The 10,982-nt window shown below is 42.3% G+C and overlaps 1 protein-coding gene across 2 annotated transcripts in view; it reads right to left on the bottom strand.

The window, feature by feature from the left end:
* Positions 1-3,534: 3,534 nt before the first annotated feature.
* KDM5A (lysine demethylase 5A) overlaps positions 3,535-10,982 on the bottom strand; it is a 49,218-nt gene continuing 41,770 nt past the window's right edge. For both annotated transcript variants that reach the window (XM_084301230.1, XM_084301231.1), the window contains exons 27-28: positions 8,658-9,068; positions 3,535-6,552 (exon numbers count right to left, since the gene is read on the bottom strand). In XM_084301230.1, coding sequence (XP_084157356.1) covers positions 6,340-6,552; positions 8,658-9,068 — 624 coding nt within the window. In that variant the 3' untranslated portion in view covers positions 3,535-6,339. The remainder of the gene's footprint in view (positions 6,553-8,657; positions 9,069-10,982) is intronic.

Here is a 10,982-nt window from a genome sequence, read left to right as displayed (position 1 = left end):
AAATCTGGGCTGTTTCTCAAATTCATCACTTGGATTTGTGGAGGCTCCATTGGTGTTATCGCGCAACAGCAGTAGCAAATGCCCTCCTACCCCAGGGAGAAGAGCGCTGCCCCTGGTGCCTGGCAGGCAACCGAGCTGCTCCGGGATCAAGCAGGGACTGCAGCAACTTGGGAACTGACCCATGCAGCCGCTTGATCTGCTGGCACATCACCAGCCTGTTAAAAGCTGATGCTGGGCTGGCCAAGGTGATCGGCTGTCTCAGGGACGGCTGCTCTCCTCAGACCCTCATACCCACAGCAGTTACTTGGGCATTTGGCTTTAATGGATTTCTCCTTTTTTTTTTTTTATTTGCGGAGGTGTAAGGGGGGATATGCTAACTGCCAAAAATCGGCTTCTGAAAAAGCTCCAATTTAGACATCATGCCCCATCTAGGATTTAAAACTATTCACCACAGCAAGGCTTTTGTTTTGAACGCATTCAGAGCATGTCTCCTTACACATCCTTACACATATTTCTGCCTTTTTTTTTTTTTTTTTTTTTTTTTTTACAAAGCCTCGCGACTTTCAATGCCTTTACCTTGCAACTTAGCATTCATTTGTACCAAGACATCTCATTACCTAAGGCTCAGTGCTCTAAATCTCTGGCTGTGCAGTTCCCAGCTGTCCTACGCATTTATCACCCCTCCAAAGCCAGCGTGGCTAGAATTTCGATAAGGGCTGAATTTATTGCATCTCCCCCATGACTACTGGCGCTCCAAGCAGAGTTCCTGTTTGGTTCAGGCAGGCTGACCAAACACATTCTTAGTGCTTGCAGCTGGAGTTCCCTGCTGCCCGTTTGCACCTAATGGGACAAAGCCTCAAACCCTGCTTTTAGCAAGCCCGTAGCTCTCAGCTTCTTACAGAGGCAGGAGCTGATTTCAGAGGGAATGATTTTAAGAAGCTTCTTCCACCTTTTATAAACCTTTCATTTCCAGGGTATGAAACACCCATTGATGCCTAGGGTGTTCTCAGCCAGTCACCATTTTTCCAAAGGCATGCAATGGCCCTGGAATGACAGCAAGGCATGTCTGGTAAGCAACTGCTGAATACCCACCTTGTTTTGGCTTCACCTTGCTACAAATCTGCTAATAACTGTTACAACACAAAGTGAAGGTGATAGCTACCCTTGGGCAGCCGCCCAGTAAACAGCCTACTGCTGAGTGAACAGAGGTGGGCTTCATCTTTTCTCCTCGAGCAAAGCTTAGTTGTCCTCATTCATTCTCACTCATGTTATGCCTTTCTTTTAGTGCAAAGGGCTGTGTAGTGAAGGGCTATGCATCAGTAACATTGACCTCAACCAAACCAGCTTGGAACCGTGTGTCTGGATACGTGGGGCTGATGTAACTGCTTACCAGCCCACACAGTTTGGGTATGAGCAGCATTTGAGGCAAGAACTCAGCCCTGCCATTTAAAGGTTTCCGTGCATCTTACAAACTGCAACTCCAGTGCGTTTATTTCCTTCTCATCTTACATGCCACGATGATGAATGAAGAGCCCAGGAAATGTCTGTACAGAGGATCATTTTCCTGATGGGTTTTGACAAACCCTTCTGCACATCATGCCCGTACTCAGTGAAGAGGGAACGTGAGGAGGATGCAGGGCAGCTAGCTTCGTTCCAATGCCTGGGAAGATTACAGAGCAAATCCTCCTAAAAGTCATATCCAGGCCCATGAAGGTTAAGGTGACCAGTGATAGTCACCACTATACTATTAGCCCTACCTGGTTGCCCTCTCTGAAGGGCCCTGGGGACAATCAGGGAGCAGTGGTTGTTCACCCTGTCTTACAATGAAATCAAGCACTTATGGATGGACAGCCTACAAGGTGGGTGAAAAAACGGGTGCTCTGCTGTGAACTGTGGCCAGTAGTTTGATATCTAGAAGGTGGTGAACTGGAGTGGAATACCTGGGGGTTGGTAGTGGAAGCAATGCTGTTTTATGTCTTACTCACCTGAGTGATGGGACAGAGTACAGAGGACACCAAACTGAATGACGAGGGGAGGAAGGGAGCAAAACAATCTGAAACATGGGAGGAAATTCCATTCAGTTGGATCTCAGCTGGCTGGAGTGATGGGCTGACAGCAAAAATTAAGTTCATCAGGTCTGTACCTGAGAAACAATAAACCAAAGGACCTGGGGCTAACAGTGGGCACACTGAACAGGAGTCAGCAGCCCGCGCCCTTGCAGCCATGAAGACCAATCCCATGCCAGGCTGCATAGGAAGGGCACAGCCAGCAGGTGATTTTGCCTCCTGTATTCAACACTTGTAAAGCAGACCTGAAGTACCATGGCCAGTTTTGGTCTCCTCTGTACAAAAAGAGATGATAGCAAACCTGAGTGCAGCACAAGGCCAAAAAAAAAGGTTAGAAAACTAACATGTGACATGGCTCAAGGGAGGGTGAGCTGCGTTTCTTCATCCTGGAGATCAAGGCTGCAGGACCTTTAGTCTTCAAATATGTACTGGATAGTTATTGAAAAGAGACTCACTTTTCTCAAAAGAAAAATTAGAAGAAGCAATTGGAAAGCTACAGCAAGTGAGTCTGATTGAACATTAGAAAAAAAAAAAATCACATCAAAGATGCTGCAAAATTGGATCAGGAAGTAAGAGACTGTCAAATGTTCATCCCCTGAAATACATAAAACTTAATTGGGCACAGCCTTGAAAAATGTGACCTGCTGTGAAAATCAGCCCTGCTCTGATCAGGAGGTTGACCCAGATGACCTTCTGAAGTCTCCCCAGCCTGAACTATGCAGTGATTCTAAAAACAGAAAATATGAATGCAAGCTTCACAGTGTGGCTAACAGAGGACACAGACATCTGTTTCTGCTACCTTGTGCTGTGTGAGACACGGTGTTCTAAATAACTCAAGTTAGTTTTCATAACATCATCAATTTTACCTTAAGCCCTCATTATCACGTAGTCCAGGCTACATACATATTCAGGTACAGAAACTCTGTAAAAAACGTAAATCCTAAAAGCAATGGTACTGAAGCTCAGGAGTGACTTTTATCTCTATGCAAGTAAAGCCACCCCAGTCCAGGCGCTTCTTCCTGAAAAGATACAAACCACATGGTTTGGATAAGATACACAACTCAAGTCCATTTTTTCTTCCTCACAACAGCTCCGGTCATTTCTTTGACCTTCTGTGTCAGACACAAGAGAAACAACATGAACAGTGGTTAATATCCTTCGTAGAATATAGTATTAAGTCATGTACTGTTCTAGATACACGAGAGCTAAGATTTTTATATAAACTGAAATTTCATCTCCAAAGCATGAGAGATTTTTCTCCTATAGCTGTAGCACACATTTAAGAAAATAATTTCCTTAGCTTAACTTTGGATGCTTAGCTTCTTTGCATGTTTTTATAAAAATTCAAAACTCTAAGGTCTAGAGACAATATCACAGCTGAAACTTCAAGTTTTTTTAAACCACTAACTACATTTCTACAGATTTTTCCAAAAGTCAACATTTATTCAAAAGTTTATACTATCAGCAATCCTTTGAGCGGAATTATGCTTTTAAAAATAAAGGTTTAAACAGTAAGATGTAAAGCTAATAATGCTCTTCAGTTTATGAACACCTTACCCGAAAGCAGATGGGAGATCTCTAACTGAGAAAGTGTGGCAACCTCCTTTTGAAAGTGTAAGGAAAAGACAAAAAGAGCCTCCTAATACCATTACATGAAAAACAGCTACTAAGAATGTGGCTATTTGCACATTATTTGCACATTTCTCCTATGCCCGCTACAAGCAGAACGATCGACCACTGCATCGTACAGCTGTTTGTTTCCTTCTGGTTGTGACCACACCTTCTACTCAGAGAAACAGGAATATTCAACGCGTATTTACTAAAAGGTCTCTTTCCAGTTGGTGGCAAATTACATATAACAAGGACTTTTATCACGACAGAGAACGTAATAAGAGGATATGCTCAACGGTTAACAGGATACGCTGACCATATTTTCCCTGTTGTGTCACAAATTCTAGGAGTCATGAAAGAATACAGAACACTGGGATTCTTCATGAAATCTTGTGCTAGTCTACTTCTGGAACGATTAAACATCTGTGACAGAGAGTCTATCCACTCCATATAGGGAAACATTTATGTAGTACCATCAGTTAAAGCCTGAAGGAAAAGAACATCTGTTTCAACCAGTTTACCAAAACTAAATGTACAATGAGAAGAAAAAACATAACTGGAGGCAAAAAAAGAGGGTATATCTAGCTATGGCATATACTCCTTCATAAATAAGTAAACAAATAATACTCGTAAGTCTTCTGCGGTGCCTGTTCAGCCACATGCTTAACCACAGCTTGCTTTTAATACCGTATTAGTCTTTACGGAACAGGAATTAGAAGTCTGTGCCCAATTTGCACTCAAATAACTCCCAAGATCCTGCACCTTCTGCCCTTCGTCCTAGTTCTTTTCTCTTGTATGACTTCCTCTTCCCAGGTAGCAGGCACAAATAAAACAAACCAATAAAGTTCATCTACCTGAGCTGAGTTTTTCTGGAGGGGTGGACAATTCTGCCAGATAAATAAACTCCCAAATATTAGAGAACAAGAGAAGGGACACAGAACAGTCAAGACAGAACACTTTTGTTTTTGTCAATGTTTTTTTTTTTTTTTGTTTTTAAATCCCAATCCAGCTCCTAGTAAGACTGGACACTACTTACAACACTCCTAGAACTGCAGAAGAATGGAAACACAATAGGGAGCGAGTGGAGGGGGGGACAAGACAGCCCAGCGGCTGGCTTCAGACATTCACATACACAAAGCCAGCACTGACTGGAGTCATTAAGGCCCAGATGCCCCACTAATAGGAACAAACCCAAACACAAAGGTAGCACATGAAATGTATTTACCTATTTAAACACAGGCAGCTGGTCAGGCTAGAATGGGGAAGGTAACTGCTAATTCCTTGTACTACAAGGAAGGAATGGAGTAAAAAAACCCAAGCCCACGGGCAGGTTTTTGCTTTGTGAACCTCTGTCTGTGCTGCTGGTTAACAGTGGTAAGTATAAAAAAATCAAAGAAAAATAATCTATTTATAGAACAAGTCAGTAGTCTGAGACATTTAGAAAAAAGTAAAAACAAGTCCTTCTTTAAAAATGGATTTACTAAAACAACTGTCACCCAGGATGACCCCAAGCCCTCTGGTCCTCTGGCAAAGCCAGGGGCAACTTCAGCCAAGAACTGCTGCTGATTGTACACTGGTACACATCCAGCAAAGCCAGCAGGGAGGGGGATTTGCACTGCGAACAGGATCTGCAGACTGCTTGCTGGTATCGCTTGAGGCCATGCCCGTAGCCTGGTGATACTGGAAATAGTTGTGAGTGAAACTTTTCACAGAAGCACATGTCAGTGTAACCTCTGAGGTAAGTGGGCTGTCTTCTTTCCTTCCCGTCCCTGGTACAGATCACAGAAGCTGGCGCCCTGGGCGCTGCACCTCCTTGCCAGCTCCATCCTGCGTGAGACAACGTTAATGCGCAGGAGTGCACAACTCTAAGCAAAGCCTAGAACAGGAGAGGGCACCCCCGGGGAAAGGGAAGCGCTCTGCTTTTCGCAAGCTCTGGTCTAGCTAGGCATCTTCATCAATTTGTTTTCTGGCCCTCCTCAGGACAGGAAGATCAGCTGTTCCCCACTAAGGAAAAACATTTGCTAGTGGAGTAGCGTTGGGTTTCTTTTTGGTAAACAGAACCTTTGCTGATTTCTGAGATCATGAGCTCCTCTGCCCTTTAGCTACTAAACAGAAATGAAAAGTAATTCATCCACTTGCTCCCATCCTTATAGTGTAGTGTTAGCCGCCTGGATACGGAGGCAACTTAACTCTCCTAAGACACTGCCCTTCTCACTGGGGTGGCATGGGGAGGCAAAAGATAACTTCCAAAGTCACCTCCTCTGGGCAAGCTGGTGGGGCTAAAAGCTCCAGCCTGAGCCCACCAATTCCAGGCCAGCTCCGCTGCCAACATGTACTTCTAACACCCTGAAGCGTCTAATCTAACAGCCTCGGGTTTGCTCAGTCTTTAAGAGCAGCAGCCGCTCTCAAAGATGGAAATACTCGAGTCAAAACACCGGCTGGAGCTCCTAATGAGGCGGTGTCTGCATAGATGAGTCGGTACCACTGTGCCTTGACGTCCCCACTGAATGAAGGAAGCCAGCTGTAAGGAAGGGACCAACTCCGCTGCAGGTCTGTACATCCTTGGAAGAGAAGCTCAGTGGCTACATCAGCTTCAAACCCTCTCTTTCTCTAGGGGTTTCAGTGGTCCATTGCCCAGCAAGTTCCAGCCACCGAGTAGTTGCTAACTTGTCTCCTTAAGATCTTCCAATGGTAGTTTGTAGCTCAATAAGAAAGGAGGAGGTGGTGCGTGAGCAGGGCTACTTGGGCCCTGCATGGGTTTCTTTGCACAGTTTATACAGATGTAATCCTCGTTCTCAGCCATTTCGGGAGAGACACCAACGCAAACTTGATGAAACCACTCATCGCAGCCACCGTCACACTGCACCCAGTCCACCTGCAAGAGATTGTATCGGCAGCATTAGGCACAGGCTCTGTGAAGAAAATACCTTCTGTTAAATCCACCTGATATACTCAGAACACGAACAGGTTTTGGCACAAAGTGATGTCCTACAGAGTTTGTTTTTAACGAGATCCTTCAGTTTAGGAAGCAATACCCTTCCAACAAACCTTGTCCCTATTGCGTTGTCCAGCCCAGCTACAAGACTCCTACTAATGAGGGAGAAGACGCTCAGCTGCCCTAAAATGAAAGACAGGTACACCAGAACACATTTAGGTAGGAGCATGCTCAAGGAGTTCAGTGTAAGTGAAATCCTACAAATACGCACGCTGACTTGCATATATTCCCTCAGACTGCATTGTCAAGTGGTGGCTTTTGCAACTTCAAAATTACAGAAAAGAAAGGGACTTGATTACTGCTGCTGGCCACAAAAAAGCCACTTGACTTTAGCAACTTTATTGTCCTTCCACTAGCTGCACGCTATGGGCATACAGCAAGCCTCTGAATACCCAAAATACGTAACAACTGTAACTCTAAAGCCACAGAAAATTTAAGCTAAAATATTTCAATCTGGGTTGAATTTTCTGTAGAGCAATCAGGAAAAGACATAAAAAGTAAATTAAACTTCAAGAAGGAGAAAAATTAAGATGAATTACTAGATTTCTGTAATTGTCCAAGTAAAAAAGTGCATGTTAATTTGAGTCAAGGAGCAGAAACTGAGACCTGCAGGATAACAAACACAGATTCTTTAACGTTCTGTTACAGCTACCAAGATTGTTACTGCTCTAGTTCTGCTTTTGCCTTACAGGGCAAAGTGAAAATGAAAATATATTAGAAAAACAACAGTACTGGCAACATAGCTAAAATTTAGTTTGTAGGAAAACTATTCCTGAACATATTTTTAAAGTGACTAGGAACAGACAACTGCAGCTGCAGCTTCAGTCATTACATTTCCCTAGCTACCATTTTGCACTTGTACTGCATTCACTTACTGAATGTGCAAAAACATGTCCAACTTTATGGACAGACGGGTGTTCAAATAAAAGCTTTGATTATATAACTAAGGATATTATCCAGTTTCATTTATGGGAATTTGATGAGTGTGGTATGACCCTCTTTATAAGGTGAACTGAAAGGCACTCTCCTGCCTCTTGTAATCTCGATTCTTTTTAAAATGTGCTACCATAACCCAAATTATCTGTAAAGAGAACAGTTGTATCAAGATTTTATCATCTTATGAGCAATTTATCTTCCAGTCTAATTTCTAACTTTGGCTTTAGATAAAGACTTCAGAAATGGTCTTCTAACACTTATCTGAACACTTGAATTCCACATTTCAACTCTGCAAAAAAGACCAAGTTTTTGATATTTATATTTGATCCTACTCTCCTGTGTAAGCCAGTGCTGTTTAGGGTGAATCCCACAGTTACTGGGAGTAGGGTTTTTGATTGTTTTCTTTAAAGCAGAAAAAACATTCTGAAAAATATTTTGTGACGTTTGATCATCAATTAGTGCGTGTTAAAAGCTGACAATCAGGACAGGCACTGCCACAGAGAGGCAGATCAAGGTGTTTTTGTTGTTGTTGTTGTTTTTAAAATCATAATCCGATTGGGTCTAAAATCACTGCTAATTCATCTCCCAAGAAAGCCGAAGCACTGCAGTGTGCAGATCCCTCAGCCTGCAGCACTACTGTTCACAGTCAGTATGCAAGAAATACAGGAAATGTACTTCAATTACATACTGCCCATTTCTTGCAGAGGCACAGAATGAATTCTTTGAATCAGACAAGGCACGCTTCACATTATCAGCAAATAACAATACCGAGCCCAGTTTGCAGAGGTTAAACTTCCAAAGCAAGGCAGAGTGCTTCTTCCCAGACTCTATTTTTTCATCATCAGATGTTTTAAACCAGCTAAAGAGAATGAGATAGGTTTGCAAAGTTTTATTTACATTGATGGACCTACCCAAATACGACTCAATACTCTCACATTTCAGGTAACACTCTTCTTGTTGCTCATGCTGTTCAGCCTAATTATTAAAATGCACTGGGGTTTTTGTCTTTGCATGAAATTGCCTGGGACAGAACTAAGCAAAAAACTCACCTTGTCCTTGCAGGGCCTCTGGCAGTTTTGTGCAGCACACACAGCATTCTCATCATCCGACTCCTCAGCTCCTGACCAGTCATACTTAGAAGGAATATCTAGAACCTTCTTCTCTCTTTTCTTCTCTGTGCTGTCCTTTGTTAGTTCCACCTTTGCCACAACTGCCTTCTCTCGTTTCTTCTTTCGCTCTTCTTCCTTAGCCAGTTTCTTTGCCAGCTTGTTCAGCTCCTTTGTCTTATCCATGGTCAGTTTTAGCTTCTTTTTCTTGGGTTTTTCTAGTTTTTTCAGCTCTTTAGATTTTTGCTTCATATCTCCAAAAAACTGTTCTGCTCTCTCCAGCTTTCGTTTCCGCTTCCTCTCCGAAGAGTCCCTCCCTCTCATCTTCAGTGGTTTCTCATCCATGCTGTCATCCTTCAGAGAAAGGGTGAGAAGAGATTTACTTTTGTCCAAACACAAGTTTCCATATACTTTGTTCGAGATGTGCTTACTCCACCATTACACCTTGGTATGGTGGAAGAAACTTGCTCACAACATCCAGTAACAAATTCTAAACAAAAAAAGGCTCAACTTTATTTTCACTGTACTAGAAAACCCTCAGTGGTCAAAGTTTAATGAATTTAAAATCTCCAGTGGAAAAAGTAAAATATCAGCAAGAGTAAGGAGACAAAATAGGCAGTAACCACAACTCCCTTCTCATATTGATTTTCAATAAAAGTTAAGAAGATTAACCATTTGTTAGATGTTCTTGCTTATTTTTCATCCCAAGTCTGTCTTGTTTATTATTTTTGAGAGAAAGCAATTGCTATCCTGGAGATTAAGAAGGAACATTTGCTGAATTCTTAAAATGTATTATCAGCTCAAGCAAGAGAAGAATGTAGCAGATCCATTATTTGAATAGCTCCCAAACTGACACACACTATAAAAATCCTGGTGCCATTAACAGCTCGTAAGTAGCAGATTCTGATCACAAATAGCATTTAAAATTGGCAAACTGTCACTGCATCCAGAGTGACAACTCCTATTTATATCAGCAAGATCTGCATGTATAGCTCCTTTGTACAAACAAGCCTCACTCAATTTCAGTTAACCCAGCTATATACGTTAACTGTAACAATATTCAGAGATGAAGGACATACTGTAAGCCAGTACAGACAGAATCTGTTTACTGTACATGACTTAAAACATAGCACCCTAAACCAAATCCTCCGACAGTTATTTTACAGAACTCTACCTATCTTGCATATGAATAGATGTAAAAGGCATTCAATTCAACACGAGCAGTTCTGGCCAAACAAGCTTTCACAGGGGTTAACCAGAAAATGTTGAACCCTATCCCCTGCCATAAAGCTGTTCTTAACTATTAATACAAGACTGCGGCATGCTATTCATAGAGTGCTACTTGCCGGCATTCAAATTGTTCTTCAAAAAAATCCCATGCCCAAACCATTACATTAAAAGAGCATTAAGCTTATGAAGTGAAGTACGTAGGTCAAAGCAGGGCAATGCGGTACTTCTTGGGAGGCAGGCTCTGCTTTGTACCTCTGGCCTATCTTGTGGCAGCTTGGCAACGTCTCGACTTACCCATTGTGTTGGAGGGCACAGAAAAAATGAGGCAATTGACCATAACGCCAGCGTAACCGCACTGTTCACAGAATGTAACCTTCCACCTGATGTTACTGTACGCTACCAGAAGGTCAAGCAGTGTATTTCCTGTGCTGTTTAGTAACTCAAAAAGCAATCCCACACTCCATAACTACACACGGTCAAACTGACCCCTATCTTCAGCTGACAGATGATGAAGGATGGATTCCAATATAGCTTCAACGCAAGATTTTACTTTCTCATCTAACACACATCCCTCATTTCCACAAAGCATTTAGCCACCGCATGAACGAGGCATAAGTGATTTGGATGAGACCTTAGAATCAGCACATATACCTGCCTCGTTCGCTGTCAGCAGAGCAAAGAGGTCAGCACATCTTCACAGTATATTAAGAAAAAAATGCAGTGTCTGTGCTATTCTGGGGAGAACCAGAATCTTTTTACTTATATTACCAAATCATGTTTTATTAAAAACAATGTTCTTTGCTCAGTAACAACAAAAGCTTGGCAACACACAAATATTATATAAGTATAAGCTGTCTATCTTGCAGGAAATACTTGCTTCTCTTTGGCAGATCAATTCTGATTCCAAGCATAATCAAGAGCAGAATTTCATTAGCCTTTCTAGAATAAAGTTTGCATTTGGAATTGCCTGTCTGAAAAAAATGTTCCAAATATTGTTAACTGTGGAGGACAGTGCTGCACAGCATGAGTGATCAAGGA

The sequence above is a fragment of the Netta rufina genome, assembly GCF_964035555.1.
Source record: "Netta rufina genome assembly, chromosome: 1".
Lineage (NCBI taxonomy): Eukaryota > Metazoa > Chordata > Aves > Anseriformes > Anatidae > Netta > Netta rufina.
This window is presented reverse-complemented; position numbering and strand designations above follow the sequence as displayed.